Source organism: Orbicella franksi, chromosome 1 (assembly GCF_964199315.1).
Source record: "Orbicella franksi chromosome 1, jaOrbFran1.1, whole genome shotgun sequence".
NCBI lineage: Eukaryota > Metazoa > Cnidaria > Anthozoa > Scleractinia > Merulinidae > Orbicella > Orbicella franksi.
The window spans coordinates 36,130,909-36,151,046 of NC_138145.1; the positions used below are offsets into that span (position 1 = coordinate 36,130,909).

Here is a 20,138-nt window from a genome sequence, read left to right on the forward strand (position 1 = left end):
GGTGTTCATGATATAACATCCATAAACCTTGTGTCGAGTGGTAGGGTCTCCAAGAAATAAAGCTCACGTTTTTCCTGTGGCCAGTCGTTAGGTATCTTTGAGACCATATGAGTCCCGTACAGAAGCAGATTCGACACCAAATGGTCAACTACAAAAAGCGGGTTAAAATGACCATAGAGAACCATCGCGGAAATTTCTGTCCTATAAAATGTTTTTACTGCTGTCTTATTTTCATGTTATTTCTGGCGATGTAAATAATATTTATGTTTTACTCTTAGCTGTCCCAGAACCTATCGCCTTCTACCCCTTGAATGCTCGCTATAAAGCCACAGAAAAAAAGAACAGACAACTAAGGGGAGTCCGGGGAGATGTTGCGATTACAAACGGACCCTACAACGAACCAGGCGGAGCGTACATGTTTTATGGGACTGGAAGCAGCTACATTGAGTTTCCGAATAAAGGGGGCCTGGACACTCGGCTCTCAATCACATTAATGTCCTGGGTTCAACCTTTAAGCCAAGCTGGACCACTATTCAGCTATGGAGTTTCTGGTATCACTGTCTGTATCTGGATTACAGTCGATGGAAAATTCCTTAATCAAATCACCAAACACAGATCTTTTCAAACACTGACTACCATAGCAACTGAGGCTCTTCCAGCAGGAAAGTGGGTTCATGTTGCAGCAAGTTACGATCACAACAGCGGAAATAACTCGCTGTATATCAATGGACATTTGAGAGCCTCACAAAACATTGGCACAGGTTATGAGATTGCAACTGCCTCCCAGAGAGTTCGAATGGGGGTTAAAGATGACATTGGATATTTCAAAGGGAAAATCGCGGAAATGAAGGTTTATGATGTCGCACTGAACGAGGCACAGATACAAACATCGATAAGACAAGGTAACTAAAAACAAAGTGCACTTTTTCCCGAAATCGTTGTCTCGTTACCCTTCCCGATGATTCCCTTAATTAATAAAAATCCCGTTATTGGACAACTTCGCAAGAGGTAGCAGACACCCGTTTCAGGATACCGCTTCGCAAAGCAGTGTCTCCCAGAGGACAAAAGAAATGATGAATAGGATCGGAGAATATCGAGAGCAGACAAGCATGTGAGAGTAGACGGATTTCTTAATTCCCGCTGTTTCACGTCGTCCGAAAATAAGTCTGCACGGACGTTCGCACACTAAAAGTGACATGCAGTGTCTTTTTAAGGCCATTAAAGGCAATGTTTTTGCCACCTTTTAGAATTCTCTCATGGGTTGCTTTGAGCACGCACCTTGACCTTACTCTACGTTTTGACGTAATCTGCGTCTCTATTACAGCAAGATGTGATTTGTTTAAAATCAATGTAAGCAGGTATGGTCAGTCAATGAACATTAAGACTAAAAGGTTTTTATTTCTATTTTATTAGGTTTTTATTTTATTTATTTTTTGTTTCTTTTTTATTTTTAGTTCCACCATCGGTAACATTCCCAGTTGCTCTGTTAGCAATACAAGGAGGCATGTTGTCATGTTCAGCCAGAGGAACTCTTCCCATATACACAACACTGATACGTAACTCCACAGTACTGGTGAATGCAACAAACACTGGAACCATCCGTCTGGACAAGGGTGGAAACTACACCTGCCAGGCCATCAACCAGTATGGAACTGACGCGAAAGAACTCGAAGTCAATTTTACAAGTAAGAGCTTTTTTTCTGGCCTAATCTCTCTTTTCTTGTCAAATAAAGTACAATGCTTGAGAGTGAGCCCCAGGTAAACTTCGAGAAAACGCCCTGTAATGGCCCTCTGGGTGCAAAGCATTACGCCCCTGTATTGCAAATAATGAACGGGTTGGAAACTTTAACTTAAAGTGAAGTTCCATGCTGTCCATATTGTTGTGAAAAAGTTCTTTCTGACTATTCGTTGGCCATAGCATCCCTTGATTTAACTGACATCTCATGCAGTGATCGCACTTAAGGGCATATCTTGAATGCCTTCAATCCTGGCCATAACGTTTGAGACACTATAAAAGCAATAGGGTACTTTTTTCGTGTTTACGTAGCTTCATCTAAACACTTGGGGACTTCTTAAAAGAATTCTTAAAAGTTTTGCAATTCCTCGACCAGCGTCTCGGGTTTGACTAACTATCTCGAGTACAGAGGATATACTTCTACACCATGCACTTGTAATTGGCAGATATCACATTTATTCATCGAAAATAAAGAAAACTCTCCCGAATTTACAAGTATTTTCACAAACTTTCCTCAAGTGAAAGAAATCGAAAAATTTTATACTTATAAGACAAACACTGTTAAGAAATACAAATCGAAATGGAGTCTATTCAAATGAACTGTGACTTCAATCAACCATTTTTTTTAACAGTTCCCCTTTTGCTATTCAATTTCTTTCTAATTTTACTCTTTATTTTTCCAAAACCTTACAGTTGAACTGGCGGCCTCCTTCGTAATTTGTCTTTTTTGTGTCCTTTTTTTCTTTTCCCCTTTCCCTGTTGTTTCTTATCTTGTACGCGCTTTTAATAATGAGCATGCTTCCCCAAATAGACACAATATTTCAAATCAACTAAAAACAAAATCATTAAGAAGTTAAGAAACATAGGAAAGTGCGCACCAGTATTTTTTAACATCGTGTGGTAACTAGTAGAAAAACACAAACAGAAACAAAAAAAACAAACAAATGTAATAAATAGTATTATCTTTTGGTAGAAATATATGTAATGTGAAATTATTAGAGTTTTTTTTTTTTTTAAAGTAAACTAGAAATCGAAGACGTTATTGGAAAACTAAATAATATCATATATACAATAGAGGGAGGGGAAAAAGTACCAGAATGTAAGTGCGTAAGTATAACCAAATAAGCAGTAGATAAATGTTGTACTGTAACTGCGGTGTAAGTACTGTAAAGTAAGGAATGTAACGTAGTCCTCGAATCTCCCAGCCCCTCACGTGTTTAGACGAGGCTACATAAACACGTAAAAAGTACTCAATTGCTAAATCTAAAGCTCGATGTCCAAACTTTGAAGACGTCCATGAGAACAGTTTTAACCCATTCTTTACTCATCTTTATTATATAACAGTCGAATAAAGTAAATATGAATTCTCATCCTTCAAGCCATATCAAGTTTGGTTTAAATTAAGCAAGGAGAGATTTTTGCTAGGCCTTCGTTAATGGATGTCCATTCCCCTAAAATGTCGGTAAAAATGTGCGCCTTGTAACGTTGAAGAATCATACAAAAATCGTCTTTGTATTAACAGAATATGGCCCAGAGATCGGCTTTCTCACCAGTGAAGGATATCCTTACAGCTACCCAAGGAATACGGACAATATATCCGCATATCCTATTCCAGAAGGCTGGTCGATGAACATTTACTTTCAGGATTTTGATGTGGAAGAAAGCAATCATTGCCTGTAAGTGATATAGCTGCATTGATCGAGTGTATCAGCTACATTTATCTAATGTAGAATAGAGCCATGTGATGGTGTCACTCTTCGGATGAATTCCTATCTATTCTGGATCTATGCATTTGTCCAATGCGAACATAGCCTTATCAATTTTTTTTAGCTTTATTTGTTAAGTGGGAGTCCCGCTAAGAGCGGTCCACTCGACTTCGGGACCAAAAATAATTTTCCCTCATTTTTTGTCCGTGAAAAGCGTTTGGCACATATATATAAAAAAGCAATTTATTATTTTTCAATTTCTTATTTTTGCTTTGCTACGAGCCAAAATTGAATTTTGGCCGAGCGGAGGTTGCCGACCGTGATCAGAAAGGTACAATTCAACGATTTTGTGAAGCGTGCTACGTCCCCTAAAATGCAGCTCAGAATTTCAGTTTCATACAAATTCTAAGGTACATTCATTACTTTGACTGACGAAATATGGCAACTTTTCGAAAAATTCTAGGCTTACCAGCAAGGCTGGAAGACACACTACTCTGAGGCCTTTGTTCACCTACTAAAATTTAGCGAAATTTGAGGGAGAAAATCTCAAAAGTTAATTGGGTCTACATGTAAATGAAGGCTAAAAAGCACATCACAGTAAATTTCTTACCTTAATAAACCGTTCTATAAGTTCAAACCACTCCAGAACCTCACAGTCATTCTTATCCTCACGGTGTCTGTAGAAATCGTAATAGCCGAAAGAAAAAAATATTTTTGATAACACTTCTACATATATCATCTATCTTGAGCATTAACATAGCTGAATTAAACGTGGTGTCTTAAAATACAGACTTATATTCACAACAAACACCAGACAGGACTGTTTGCCTTAGTAGCAATTAATGTGGCTCCATAGGGTAATCATTTATGGCGCTGCGCGCGCAAGTGTATGTTTTGAATGCCGTTTTTGCATTCGTTTTTACAGCCAGTCCTCTCAAACTAATTACATTAATAAGCAATGATTAAATAGTGTTTTACTATTATCTCTGTTAAAATCATTGGTTTTAGTCTTGAATTATAAATGCCCAAACAAATATTTTTTTACTTTTTTTTTGGCTTTAAAAGGTCTAGATAGCAGCAGACATGTAAAGATTTTAAGGAAAACGACCACTTTTTTAAGTTTAAAAGACATGTTTCGACAGAACTTCTGTCATCTTCAGTTGAATGAATGATCACAAAGCAAGTTGAATAAGAAGTAGGCAAAAATGCTTATTAAGACAAATAGTAACAACAGAACGTGAGAAGGTGTAAATTAAAAGGATAATTTTAGATTTACATGGTGTAATTGCTGATTGAGGCAAGGTAGTTCTTTTTGAATATGGATAGCCTCCTTCATCTTGAGTTGAAAGCTGGTAGTGGCGTGATCTAAAATATGAAAGCAGTCTATTGAACACAATGAGCGACAACGTTCAGAATTCTGAAGATGTTCGAAGATGTGAGAGGCCCTATCAACGGCTAAGTGCTCACGTACGCGTGTAGAAAAATGTCGGGAGGTTTCGCCGACATAACAGGCATTACAGCCCGCACATGTAAACTTATAAACCACACGTGAACGAAGCCCGCCGGGGATAGGGTCTTTCACACCAAAAAGGTTACCTATCTTAAAGGAAGGAAAAACTAATTTGATGTCTAAATCATTACAATAGCGCTTGATTAAGTGTCGAAGTGTGATTAAGTGATTAAGTGTCGAATCTTCTTCTGAGTTTACACCTTCTCACGTTCTGTTGTTACTATTTGTCTTAATTAGCATTTTTGCCTACTTATTATTCAACTTGCTTTGTAATCATTCATTCAACTGAAGATGACAGAAGTTCTGTCGAAACATGTCTTTTAAACTTAAAAAAGTGGTCGTTTTCCTTAAAATCTTTTTGGCTTAACTTGCGATTTTCTTGAACTTCCTTCGGTGAAATCTTCCCAAATTTTCACAGCATATCACTTCCTGCGGGATACGAATTTTAAAGACGAAAAAAGTAGGGCCGGGTTTGTAAAGGCAGGTTTTTCGATTTTTTCAAATTTACGTCTTTTACCGCTGTGAGAATACTAGTCTTATAGATTTCCCTGAAAAACGAGCTCCGACTAAAGTAAAACATTTACTACCAATCTGCCAAGTTTTACGGAATTTCATCAAGGGAAACGCGTTCATCGACCAGTTTTGCTTGTTGTTGACGAAATAAAATATCGAAATATGGTGACGTTTTCCTCCGAGCGCGCGCAGATTACTTGAGCTTTCGTCCTCAGCGCGCGTGCGATCGTAAACTGTAGGGAGCCACCTTAAACAAAAGTTACAATTGAATCATTTCGCCTGTAGTTCAGCACACACTACTGGCTGTAATTTCTTTTTTACAACAGAAAAGGTTTGGTGACAGTTGCACTGTGACTTGTCAAAGCTGCACTGAGAATGACGAGCCACTGAATCTATTTATAACATGAGCATTATTTCACCATGTCCTCTAGCTATAGCTTGTTAATTAAAGAAGATTTTCTCTCCATGGCTTTGTGGGGAATTTCAAAATGATGGCACATGGCCTTGAGCATCGTGACATTGAATCCCATGGTTTGGAGCTGATCGTTCAGAAACAAGGGGCGCTGCTGCCGAAAGAAGTTATTATGCTTTTATAGGCGGATAATCGGACGGATAAAAATAGACGGATTATCCGTCTAAAATGAACACCGTTCCGTTTTCACACTAAGACGGATTATCCGTGATGGACGGATAACCCGTCTTAGACGGATTATCCGTCCCTAGTGTGAAAACAGCCCATACCAAGACGGAAAATGTAGCAGACGAATAACCCGTCTAGACGGATTTTCCGTCTCTAGTGTGAAAACGGCCATTTTGTGAGCACAATTTCGGAAATCAGGAGCATAATTTGGGAATTCTGGCAAAATTTTGGCATAATTTGACAAAATTTCGAGCACTGCTAGTAGCATTTCGGACTAAGTGAAAGAGGGACTGATCGTAGTCTGAGCAAGCACAGTAGGAAAAAACCCAGGTCCGATTGCCTGGCTTGGGCAAGTAAATTTTGCTCTTGGGCAAGTGAAAATGGAAATTTGGTGGTCTGGTCCGGTGGGTAAGTGGAATTAGCCTCAGGAGTCTTGTTAGTGATAATTTCCAATCAAAACCTATTTTAAAACTTAAGACTGCAAAATGAGCAAAACAATGAGTTGAAAGCATGGATTAATTTAATATCCAAACATTCTTTGTATCTGAAACAACACTTGTGTCACTGAACAGTGTCTTTCACGTAATTTAGTACCAGTCAGCTCATTTTGTTATAGTCTATCACTGATTATAGACAGTACCTAGTAAATGATGTAGTTGATAAGGCACGGACACTACATGTTCGTGACTTACAACAATGTACGTGTAATAGCCAAGTAATATTTTAGTGGGTTCAACTGAAAACTAAAATGTACAGGCCTACTGGGCTACTGAATTTCAAAATTGTTTTCCTGCCCTGGCAAGATGAAGCTTAAGAAACTAAAACCACTAACGGTAAGTTATAAAGAACCCAGGCTGTCACCAGTTAAGGTCTTGTGCAATATGATGTAAAGTTTTACAAAAATACCCAAGATGAAAGAATTAATGCATACCATGTTCCCCTAGCCTGCAAAAACAGCTGATGCCACTTAGGGGTGGGGGGGGGGGGGGGAGGGGGGGGAGCGAAGAAGGACGGCTATTTTCACAGGCTAACATTCCCCTTGAAATATAAGTTGTTGTTACAGTGTATTTATATGATAATATACAGTAATTATGTAAAAGTTGACAAAGATTACCCCATCAAGTTGTAAGGTCCATTCATTTCTAACAGGAAACTACTTTAATTTACTGATGTTGCATGACTGTAGAAGCTACAGGTATACATATAACTTCCTCCTTAATCCTAAATTTTAATTACTTCTCCCTTTCAAAATTTACCTTCAATTGCAGAAAATATTGCAGCAACTTTGTAACAACATTCAGTTTCGCAAAGTTAAAAATAAAAAAGAAATACATATTGCATTGTTTAATAATGGCAGTGCTTAATATTTTTGTCTCAATGTTGTTATCATGCTGAGACCATAAAGTTGCCTTTCCGCTTTCAGAAAAACGAACTGTTTGATTTAGCTTCCTCTAGCTCGCACTTCAATTTTCCTACAGATAGATCGAATCAGTCTATGTCATCTCAAGAAGGTAAAATTATCACAGTGGATGAGTTATTTACGGCTGCACAAAAGCGACATACATAGTTACAAATACTGTGCATCCATGTGCATTTAAGCTCACATGTATAACTGCCATAACTGATCAATGTGATCTCACATTAAACAGTGCCTAATGAGACTGGACGAAGAACCATTTTTTCAAACTCAGATCTATGTTTCATAGGCAATCATCTAATTCGATAAAACAGCTGAAGTGGAGACAGTTATGTTAAACCCATGCTTTATTAGGTCCAACTTACGTGTATATCCAGCTTTTCGAATGAAAGACACTCGACCAAGACAGAAGCTCAAGCCTACCTCTATTTCGTTGAAGCATCTGTTTACCAGATAGACAAATCATGGACGCTGCGTCTACGAGTCATATGATTTGGTTCGGTCGCTTAACTCTCCTTCCAGTTAAAGAAAATAACCAATAATGATGACTAACCGTTTACAGAAACACACCAGTTCTAGTCGTTTGGCATCGCCAGGCAGCAATTTGAAATGGTAAAAAGGTCACGTGGTCACTCAATGACAGCTGACCAAAATGCCTGCATCGCACGGGTCAGTAACGGGTCAGCGGAGACAGATGTCATTGGAGAATCCGTGTTTTCCGCCAAAACCTCTCCGCCAAACTTCACATAGATGTGGTAGTTCTTAACTTCCAGTTACCAGTCCAGGATTTCTAACGGTACGGTATATGTTTAATTTACCTTCCTCTCACTCCATTTTGTTGTTTACAATTCTCGTAACTTTTTCAAGTGTATTTTACATCGAGACCTACGTGAGCATGTTTCGCGAGTAAGCATGGCGATTTCCTGTTTGAAAAAACTAAGAAGGTAAATCGATTTCACTTGGGAATGTGTGGCTTTGCTCCAGCCGTAACTACTCGCACCAAATCGAACGCTCCATTAATCAAACTTCATCGAAATCAATCGAATTTAATCGAGCGATTGGGTTCGAACTTTCGCAGAACAAAATTGGGACAATCGAACGGAATCGAACTTTGTTTGTATACGTGGTATATTATGTGACTCTGTTATCACACCTAAAATCCAGGCTTCAATCAAGCCATGAACAGAATCCTTACATTTTGGCCGCAAAATTACATTTAGGTGTCACTAAACCTGTATTTGTTCTATTGTTGTTTCTATTCAATGTCTTGATAATTTTAATTCATTCTTCATTATTCCAGTGTGCTAAGAGACATTTGTCAAAAATCTTGTCTATTTTGTGTGGTTGTGTAGAACATCATGGATGAAGAGCCAAAATTTTCTTTGGCTCATTCTGTTTGATTGCCAAACTCAATCAACCCCAGTTGTTTGATTCTATTCAATTACTGAACATGTTGATTAGTAACATGTAGTTTAGGTGTACTCTGCTTAATATTCTATCCATTTTCTTTGCACGTATCCTGGCGAGATCAATCGAAGAAATCGATAATCGTTAACAATCGATGGCAATCGATGACAATCGATAAAAATTATTATGTTGATATCAGAAATTGATGACCAATGTATGGTCCAAAAAATTGTGTTTTTTAATTGCCATTGATTGTCATCGGTTATCATCGATTGTTATCGATTCCCCTCTACCACGATCATGTATCGCATTGATCACTTTCAGCACATTCCCGTGATCTCCTTTCTTCTTCTGAGTAACGAATCGCTCTCCAACATGGACAGGAAATGGACATTCATGGTACACCTTAACGACCACCTGGTTGATAGCTTAGTAAATAACCTGACATATATTTTCCTAGGTTGTTTCTTCAAACCAGAGCAAACGTCACGAGGTAAGTACCAGACCACAACTGGAACTGAATTACTCCAGTGGGTAGATTATTGACCGAGATATGATGAAAAATAATCTGCTTGACAGCAAACGATAGTCAATAATAATCGATGGCAACCGAGGACTCAAGCTTGTGATTATCAATAAATTGGTCATCGATTGGCCGAGACCTTGTTTACAAGCTTCGTATGCTTGCTGACACTCTTTTGTCCATGTCCACTGGACACCCTTTTTGAGGAGCTCATGTAATGGTGCTAGTGTGGTTGCTAAATCTGGTAGAAATGAGTGATAGTACTGGACCATGTCCAAAAACGATCTCAACTCACTGACATTTTGTGGTACTGGTGCCCTTTTTACAGCATCCACTTTCCCCTCAACTGGATGCAAACCTTCGGCATCTATCTTCAAACCCAAATAGACAACTTCCCTCTTCAGAAATTCACACTTTTGCCATCTTCAAATGCAGGTTATATTTAAGCAACCTCTCCAATACCTCAGGCAGGATTTTGATATTATCCTGCCAACTGACACCTGCTTACACACACATTTTTCTACTCCTTGCAAAATCATATCCATTTTAGCTTGGAATATTTTCTGTTTTCTATTTAGTGGTAATTTGGTGTACGAATAGAGTCCCTAAAATAAATTACCTTACCTTACCTTACCTTACCTTGTGTGTGCTAATTGTCAGGTACTCACGACTTGCCTTGTCAACATTTAGCTGAGCATATGCATGCGACAAATCAAGTTTGCTGAAAAATTTTGATCCCAAGAAGGCAGCATACAAGTCCTGTTGGGTGGGAAGGGGATACTGCTCATCTTCAACAGCTGAGTTGATGGTTACTTTGTAGTCCCCACAAATTCTAACCGATTTGTCAGCTTTTGGCACAACTACTATTGGGCTTACCCGGCCTGATCTGTCAGTTTTAACGATTACCCCATTTTTCTCTAATTTATCCAACTCCTTTTCAACTTCATCTTTTAGTGCATATGGATCCCTACGTGGCTTAATAAATATGGGCTTTGCACCATCTTTCATGGTGATGTGTGCTTCCAACCCTTTCATGCCCTCATAGCTATCTTTGAACAACTCACTGTGTTTAACTAGTAAACCATCAAGTTGACTTTTGGCACTTTCCGACTCGGATCTTGTTAAACTAAATATTTCACCCTACTCAAGCCTTATATGGTTTAACCAATTTCTTCCCAGCAAAGTAGGCTTCTTCTCATAATCAGCTACAATAATTGGCAATGTATATTCATGGCCCTTGTACACTATATCACACAGCATTTCACCACATACTGTAAGGGTTTCACCCGCGTCGATTTTCAATTCAACCTTTGACGGACGAAGTGGAAAATTACTGAATTTCTGAGAATGTATGCTCTTACTCATCATTGAGTAATCAGCTGCAGTGTCTACTTCCATTGCACATGGTGAACCATTTATGGTCATTTCTACAGTATAACTTTTGTTGGTAGGGTTATCTGTACCAACTGCATACACGGAATAAATAACTCATCATTATCATCACAACCTTCTGTGTTTGATTCCAACACACTATGAACATTATCTTTAGCTCCTGGTTGTTTGGTTTTCATGCTAGACTCAACGTCTTTATTCCGACAAACTGATGCAAGGTGACCTACTTTGCTACATTTGTAGCATTTTGCTGACTTAAATTTACACGAGGGTAACATGATTTACTGGTTGCCCAGTAGTTTACAATATGGCCCCATGAGGGTTCCTTGGTGTTTACAGTTTCCAGTTTATTTACTATGCCTTGGCTGTCTCACTTGCACTGACAGGACGGAATTCTTGGGTGTTCTTCTCTCCCATCTCCATTGACTTTGCAATCTGGCACGCTTTCTCAAAAGAAAGATCCTCGGTGTTCAGAAGTTTATTCTGTATTTTGGGATTGTTCAATCCGCACACAAAACGGTCTCTCAGAGCTCGGTTGAGAAGCTCCCCATAGCTACAATGAATCGATAACTTCTTCAAGGCCACAATAAAGTCACTGATGGATTCGTCTTGTTTTTGATAGCAAGTTCCAAAATGAAAACTCTCTGCTATCTCCAATGCCGCTGGATTGTAATGTTTCTCTAATGCTTTGACAATGTCGGCAAAAAGGAGTGTCTTTTGGTTTCACTAGTGCCAGCAGATTGCTCAGGGTAGAATATGCTTCGGGTCCAATCTCGGTCAGGAAGATAGCACGTTTTCTATTTGCAACTGCGAGATTGGCTTCCTCGTTACCCTCGCCTGTTTCTTCCATTATATTATTTGCCATGAAGAACATTTCCATTCTTTCCACATAGGAACGAAAAGTCTCTCGCTCAGGGCTGAACTCGCCGACACGAGCAAACAGCCCAATTCCCGCAATTTTGATAGCACGTGTTCAAACTTTGATTAAGTTGCCTCGGTCGAAAACAAACCTTTTTCCTGACACAGAAAAAATCAAAACTTCACTGGATTGCTCATGCGTATTCGTGCATGTAGAGTATCCCATCCTCGTCGCCAAAATGAAACATATATACTTGCAAACGTATGGCTTGGTAGCATAACAACACAAGTTCACGAGGCTTGTTTAACACGACAACTTTATTCTCTAAGCATCTTGGGTAATACAACAGCTTAACACAACTTCCGGTTACGAATATATTACACCTGAGCTGTGCCTAAGTTGTTCGTAAATTGTGCTTAAGTCTTGCCTAAGCTGTGCCCAAGTTGTGCCTAGAGTTGTGGGTCCAAAGACTGTGCCTAAGTTGTGCCAAATCGTGGGTAATCGTGGCAAAGTTGAGTGATAAAGAGCTCTAAAAGTATTCTTCAAACTAACCTGTGTGAGACCTATAATACAATATCCATTATTTGATATAATGAATTTTAAACAGCATTCTATTCAATCTCTAACCATTTCCCGATGTGTTATAATTCTTATTTACAACTGAGATTCAATGGTCATTGAACTACTCACGAGAGGCAGTATAAGTGTTACATTGCATCTGTTTTAAGTGTGCCTAAACTGTGCGTGGGCTGTGCCTAAGCTGTGCTAAACAGGCCTTGAAATGTGTCTTGCCTGTGCCTAAACCGTGCCCTATTTGTGCCTTCTTCGATTTTACCCTGTGCTGTTGCACCAAAACCGTGCCTTTCTCTGAAGAGCGAATCAGAGCTTGGCTATGATTATCCCTCTTGGTGATTTACCACGAAGGCTTTTTTTTATTTAGTCCGATGAGGGATCCTTCTGAGGGATTCTTTTTACTTGTAACATTTTCAAGAGCAAAAGAAAACTTTGATAATGCAAGTTATACGTGTACGGTAATTAATAATGTAACATTCCCAGTCCTGGTTCGGTAGTTGTCGTTTGTCAGATATTGAAGCATGCATACCATGACAAGTTACTACAATAAATAATTGGCAAATTTCTACAGTGATATTCCTTAAGATTTTCATTTCTAAAAAAATTGTTGTAAGATCTTAATATTGGTTTGCTTTGTGAGTGACAGTAGTTTTGCAGGATCTTGAAACATGCACATACATGCACTATGATGAGTGACCACAATCAATAATTGACTGATTACTAAAAGCAATTTTCCTTCATTTCTCGTAATTTCCTTCATTTCTTGTGGTTTTGAGATCTGACGGGTGGGTGAACCACCTCATACGGTTCGATGTAACACGAAAGAAATAATCACGCAGATTAATGTTTTGTTCATCAGAACTGGTGGGTGACACGCCTCATACAGTTTGATGTAACAGTTACATGAAAGAAATAATCACCCAGAACAATGTTTTGTCCATCAGAACTGGCGGGTGACACGCCTCATACAGTTTGATGTAACAGTTAGTTGAAAGAAATAATCACGCAGATTAATGTTTTGTTCATCAGAACTGGTGGGTGACACGCCTCATACAGTTTGATGTAACAGTTACATGAAAGAAATAATCACGCAGATTAATGTTTTGTCCGTCAGAACTGTTTAGTGACACGCCTGCTACGGTTTGATGTAACTGTTACATGAAAGAAATAATCACGCAGATTAATGTTTTGTTCATCAGAACTGGCGGGTGACACGCCTCATACAGTTTGATGTAACATGAAAGAAATAATCACGCAGATTATAGTGTTGTGTTTATCAGAACTGGTGGGTGACACACCTGAAATGTCATGTAACACAGCGTTCCTGGTAGTCATTTGATAGCGCACCAGGCATGCGCCGATGGTGAGCATGCATTTCCACCAGAAATGTTCCTTGATATTTTCAATTCCATATTCAGTAGTTGTCATTTCTAGGAATTTGGTTGTGAGATCTTGATTGATTTTGGTGCACTTAGTGTGTGACGGCACTTTTGCAAGATCCTAAAACATGCACAGTATACCATGATGAGTGGCCACATTCAATAATGGGCCCATTTTTCCTTCAAATGTTATTTTTCCTATTCAGTGGTTGTCATTTCTTGTTACAATTTGTTTTGAGATCTTTTGGTGCACTTTGTCAGTGGAGCCAGTTACTAGAAGCAAGTTACATGTGCCTTGAAATTTTCATTTTAATATTCAGTAGGTGTAATGTTTGGGGATTTGATTGTCAGACCTTCATTCTTGGCTACTTTGTGAGTGATGGCATGTTTTGCCATAAGGAGTGATCCCAATCAATAATAATTACATGTAATGTTAACCAATTGATTTATTACATGTAGTTGTTGCTTTCAGTGATTTGATTACTTCTGGCAAATTTTTAAGTGATGACACTTTTGCCAGAACTTACATTGTACATAGGTACATGTAATATAGAACTCACCTGCTGTTATCTAGATACAATGTTAACTAAATCTACCACAGTTGAGATCCATTGTGTTTTGTATGTACGTGCAAAGCTCGAGTGAAAAGAAATTGTAAGACGTTTTCAAAAGGGGGATGCAAATTATGTTGATTGCATTCAATTTCCATTAGGCTAGATTTATAAAATAATAGTGTAAAAATAGTGCAATATTTTAAATCTGTTTTTAAAGCAGGCACTGCTGTCATTATTTAAAACTACTCTTTAAATAGTATACTCACCTGATTGAAATGTAAAACTTTGTTTAAAACAGACTGTTTTGGTTGTATTCTAAAACTTTATAACATTAATTGCTATTTCAAATAGGTTTCAAGCATCCTATTCAAAACATATTTTCCCCTCTTCACATCTCAGCTACATTCTAAATGTGCTGTTTAAAACCTGTTTTATGAAGTTACGTTGTCAAATACATTTTAAATATCCTATTTAAAGACTATTTTTTGCACTGATAATTTGCAAAATACTTTTTTAAATTTACGACCATTGCAAACATAAGATTCAATACAGTGTTTAACAATTTTTAAACTGTTTGAACGAAATCTGTGTTGCCATAGTCTTAAAATAGGTTGTAAATCCCCTATTTCAACCCTGTTTTCAACTCAAACTACATTAAAAACAGAGGGAAAATCATTCCAATGTCATGAAATACGTTTAACTATAATTGAAATACATCACAAACAAGAAGCAAAATTTTGAATTTCTTACAAAATAGCACAAAAAATACCCTATGGTGACTTCAAAATACTGTTTAAATCGTCAAAATACTTTCAAAACAGTTTAAAATCAGTTTAAAAATACAGCTGGTTTGGTACATTAATTATAATATGCCACTTTTAGGAGCACAATCCATCAAGGCCTCCTCCTACCTGAGGTCATCCCTCAAGTTATTTGTAGACATTGTACTCAGTTCTTCCGCGGATATTACTCGCGCGTTGCGTGGATGTTTTCGTGGAGGATCTGTTTATGTCGTTTCGTTTCGTTTCAAAGCAAAGGGAAACCTCCAACGCCGTGGGGATGTCTTCTTTGATATTTTGATTACAAGCAAGGGAGCTTCGGCTCTCGGTTTGTTTTAATACATTTCGAAACGTTAATAGGAGTTTAAATAAGAGACGGATGTCCCCTGCGCAAACAATAACAAATGAATGAACGGCAGAGAAATGTTTAGACAGACGAGTGCAAAGGAAACAAACGCCGAAACACAAGCTAGGCAACTGAACAAACAGATGGTCGAAAGTGCAGGCAGACGCTCGCTGCCTAAGCAGCAAAAAAGCAGTTTAAGCAGCAATGGCAACAACGCCAAAGGTAATGATGATTAAAAAAAAAGGACTTAATATTCAACCTACGAATCTCGCAAGAGTTTAGATTCATTCAATTTGTCTTTACTGTCAGAAATATCTCAAACAGAATATGTAAGACATCGTCAAAATTCGAAAAATAAATTTTAAAAATTGGCCTTCGTATAGTTCACGCTCTCTCGAATGTGCGGAATGTGGCTATTTCACGTTGTTGGTTTGCGACCTTTTGTAAACAACGGCAAAGAAATGAACAAAGAATTATAACGCAAGCTTACACAGCCATTGTGTTCGTTGCCGTTGCCGTTTCCGTTAAAGTTTGCTTAATTAAACTCCCTAAAACCGAATGAACGGGTAAATAATGAACAGCCAAACGAGCACAAAACAAACGAAAGCCCGGCCGAACAAAAAGGCGGCTGAGGGTGCTGGAAACATCTCTGCTATGAAACAAAATCAAAACATATAAAATGACGTTCCCTCCGCTTCGTCTCAGGTGGTGGCTTCGGCTGTCCACGCATCGCGCGATTAACATTCTCGGAAGAACTGGATACCACGTCTGAAAATAACTTAGGAGGGATTACCTTGGGTGGAAGGCCTGTATGGGGGATTTACTCTCTTACCTTGATAATCTCTTGACCTTATTTATTACCAAAACGGCTAAAAACCCTACTCTGTGGGGCCGCACATACCTGTATAGCCCATATAAGGGAGTACCCCCGGGCACCCTCCCTTGAGTCCCATACCAGTAGGAGTACATGTCCCATCACTTAACTGTATGTTTGGCGAGCCGGAGAAATAAAAGACAAACTAGTTCCATGGCCAATAATTCTGGTACCTTCAGAAATAAAGGGAAGGGTGCTAGTCCTATAAGGAACTGAGTGAGAAATCGTCCTCTCAGCATCTGTGCGCGCTTTGATTTGGTCGTTTTTTTGGAAGGTTTCTTGGCCCTATCTTTTGATTTTCTTCATTTTATTCATGGGTCGACCATTAACGGCTGATAACGCGAAAGAAAAAAGTGAATTTCAGTTACATATGCGCTTCCTCTGCTGTATCGGCAACTACTTATATTTTCTGAGGAAAAGTAGGTAAAAATTGAAAAGGTGCAACGATTGTCGTCGTTCAGTCATACTGATAAGATTACACTAGCCCAAAAATTAAATCAATGGGTGACTTTTTCAATTTTTCTTGCCAAATCTATTGATCGGCACGCGCCCTCCTTAGCTGGTAATTGGTCACGTTACAACTTGTGTGACATTGTGACAAAGGCTACTGCAGATTTCGTTGCAGAAACGGATCCCGATGTTCATTAAATGCGCTGCATAAGCGCTGATACTAAAATACAAGCATTAAGCATCAAACAGAATTAAAGCCCATTCATCGCAAAACATAGTTCCATTCAAGCGTGTCGTGTTTATTGGAGTCCATTTGACGAAAGCACTTCTCAGTCATCAACTGGCAAGTGTTTGTTGTTGATGTTTTTTTAAATTCGGGCACACAGCCCTCAAGTTCCCAATAGCCAAGGCTAGTAGTAGTACAGGATTCAGTTGCCATTAAATGAGAAATAAAAACTTACGACTTTCGTCTTCTCCTAGTGTTACTTCGATCTGCGGCAGAATTTACGGAAGGAACTTATCGGGACGACGGCTACGGTTAATTTTTGCAGACCGCCATTATTTCTTTTTTGGAATATCTCGCAAGTCTTGAGAATTGATTAACTTAAACGCAACTTTCACCTCAAAACTGGATCTACAGTGTATCCAAGTATTAAAGGAAGCTATTTGCCACTTCTCAGAAGGTCAACAAACGAACCTGAACGGCAGAAGAAGTATTTTCACCGAGTGCAATGGTTATGCAAATGAGCTTTAACACCAGCGATAGTTATGTAAATATACTGACTGTGGCAGATTTTAATCTGCTGTCGCGTGCAATCCAAGAAGATACGCAGTGGTTTGAACTTATAGAACGGTTTATTAAGGTAAGAAATTTGCTGGGATGTGTTTTTTAGCCCTCATTTAGGCCCAACTTTTGAGATTTTCTCCCTCAAATTTCACTAAATTTTAGTAGTTGAACAAAGGCCTCAGAGTAGGGTGTCTTCCAGCCTCGCTGGTAAGCTTAGAATTTTCCGAAAAATTTCCATATTTCGTCAGTCAAAGAAATGAATGTACCTTAGAATTTGTATGAAAACGAAATTCTGTGAGCTGCATTTTAGGGGACGTAGCACGCTTCACAAAATCGTTGAATTGTACCTTTATGATCACGGTCGGCAACCTCCACTCGGCCAAAATTCAATTTTGGCTCGTAGCAAAGCAAAAATGAGAAATTAAAAAAGAATAAATTGCTTTTATATATATATGTGCCAAACCCTTTTCACGGACAAAAAATGAGGGAAAATTATTTTTGGTCTCGAGGTTGAGTGGACCGCTTTTAGCGGGACTGCCACTTAATACTCTGTTTTTAGTGAATCTTACTTCCTTTACGATGGTCCAAATTACGTTTGTTAGTAATAAGATTTTAGAAGTATACTTGAATGGGGGACCGGAAATTTTTCTCTTGATCTAATATATAAACACTAATTTCATTAATTTGCAGTACCCTTACCCCCGGACAATAGGGGGACGTTTGCTGCAGGGGGTTGGGCATATGAAATTTTACTCCTGCTAAATTATGGTATAATCACAGGTGCCGAAGCTTGCAAATGTGCGGCCTTGTACATACAATAGTACTTAGGTTATGCAGCGGTCCAAATTTAAAGATTTGTTCTCGACTTGGTTCCCGTGAGGTTTCTAAGCTTTTTTATTCCAATTTAAGAGGTTTTTAGCTTCACTGTTTTGTCGTCTATATATCCTAAATATCACATAATTCGGCCTGGAAACCTCATGCACGGGAACTAAGAAAACACACACCTGAAGCAAGGTGAGGTTATCTTTATTCATACTCCTACGTATTTTTTTAGTTTTAAGAATATAACCATTTTTCCGAATCAAATCCTTAAATTTGGACTGTTACGTAACCTGATTACTACTGTATGTACAGGGGCTTGATCCACCCGTTGTATAATAACAATTTGCGAATGCATCCCTGTATTTGTAGGTTATCATTTCCATTTTTTAACTGATTTTATTTCAAAATCTGGTCATTCTATTTCGTTGTTGTGAAGATCGCTTCGGGGAGGGGCGGGGGGGGGGGGGGTTGGGGTTGGGGGCTCTTTACAAAGTTTTATACCGGGAGGCTCCGCCCCCGAGGTCCAACCCCTTACACTTTTTTGGTTCAAAAGTTAGTCATGACAATTCCTCTCGTGCTCGAATACAACATTTTGTTTGGAGAGCACTCAAGAAGCTAGTTGCTCTATCTGTGCTGTCCCTCAAGCAACTCTTATGCTTCTTCCCGCGTGCATCATAATTCGATAATGCACGCTGAAGCATGACAATTGCTTACGAGTGTCACAAGTTAGTCAGTTTTAGTGGTTTGGTGCGAAACGTCATTTACCTTTCTTTGTAGCAAAGACTTTTTGAGAATTAACGACGGGACGGGTAAAATACTTGGTGTATACTGTGGTAACAAGACCGTCGACCAAAGACTTCTTGTGACTGGAGACAAAGTGGAAATAATATTTCACTCAGACGGAGAGATTGAGCAAAGAGGATATCTGCTAAATTTCACTCTGGTTTCATTGCCCTCGGTTTCAAACGGTGAGTGGGACCATAAAGAAGCTGATGAGTAGTATAGGGCGCTTGTTTGGTCGGTAACCAATCACAGAGCGCCATACAGCACAGATGATCGCTCTCGACCGATCAGAACGCGATGCATCTCATTAGATGACGTAGTTGATTTTCGTGCATCTAATTGTCCTATAAAAATGGCGGCGTCCAATTAGAAACTAGTATTTGGAAAACAGCCCACCAGCCTCGACAGAGGACCTGGGATCGGTCTCACAGATTTCCATGGCGACCAGAAAAGTTAAATAAATAATAAGACACTTACAGTGTCGCGAGGGCCTCGATGACAGTAGTCCGTCTTGCATGCGGCCATGATGAAGACTCAGTGACTTGGGTCCGAGGTCTGACTATAGGGAGGCTGTCCCAAAGCATCATGGGGCAAAGACATTATCGGGAACCAGTCAGAGAAGACCGCGACGTCAGCATACATAATGAGATACTTACAGTTGTGTTGGCTTCCCCAGTCCCCCTTTCTTAAGGAGAGCACTCAACCCTAAGATCTCACCATTGTGGGTACTTCCCGAGGGTTGGTTACCCCGGCTCGAGTACACCAAGTTCATCTCCCACTTAAATAATTTCTAACATTTCAGTTAAAGGTGACATTTATTTATGATAATACATTGTTCGTGGCTAGGCTTATGCAGCTCGTTTCGTCCCCGCCAAGGGACTCATCAGAGACCTTTCTGCCTCGCAAACTCGTTGGGCATCACCCCCAAATTCCCGTTCGCTAACAAAATGATGACAGCTATCTCGCCTTATATCGCGTGAGGATTCCCGACCGCATTTCATTTCCACGAGAAAAACTGGAACACGAGTTTTCTGCAAAACTAAGAGCAATAGTGTGGTAAGAGACAAAGGCTCTTGAGCATGATAATTT

The 20,138-nt window shown here is 39.1% G+C and overlaps 3 protein-coding genes across 3 annotated transcripts in view; 1 reads left to right on the forward strand and 2 right to left on the reverse strand.

The window, feature by feature from the left end:
• The window catches only part of LOC145479996 (uncharacterized), a 239,927-nt gene extending 223,309 nt beyond the window's left edge, over nucleotides 1–16,618 (reverse strand). Inside the window, exon 1 of the mRNA XM_081458526.1 lies at nucleotides 16,608–16,618. The gene's annotated coding sequence lies outside the window, so the exon portion shown is untranslated. The remainder of the gene's footprint in view (nucleotides 1–16,607) is intronic.
• LOC145495531 (cubilin-like) overlaps nucleotides 1–20,138 on the forward strand; it is a gene marked incomplete at its 3' end in the record, with an annotated part of 52,034 nt that overhangs the window by 26,352 nt on the left and 5,544 nt on the right. The window contains exons 5-8 of the mRNA XM_081475203.1: nucleotides 279–902; nucleotides 1,455–1,685; nucleotides 3,258–3,411; nucleotides 19,044–19,234. Coding sequence (XP_081331329.1) covers nucleotides 279–902; nucleotides 1,455–1,685; nucleotides 3,258–3,411; nucleotides 19,044–19,234 — 1,200 coding nt within the window. The remainder of the gene's footprint in view (nucleotides 1–278; nucleotides 903–1,454; nucleotides 1,686–3,257; nucleotides 3,412–19,043; nucleotides 19,235–20,138) is intronic.
• Nucleotides 16,096–20,138, reverse strand: part of LOC145479914 (MAM and LDL-receptor class A domain-containing protein 1-like) — a 266,467-nt gene continuing 262,424 nt past the window's right edge. The window contains exon 52 of the transcript XR_014048479.1: nucleotides 16,096–16,111. The gene's annotated coding sequence lies outside the window, so the exon portion shown is untranslated. The remainder of the gene's footprint in view (nucleotides 16,112–20,138) is intronic.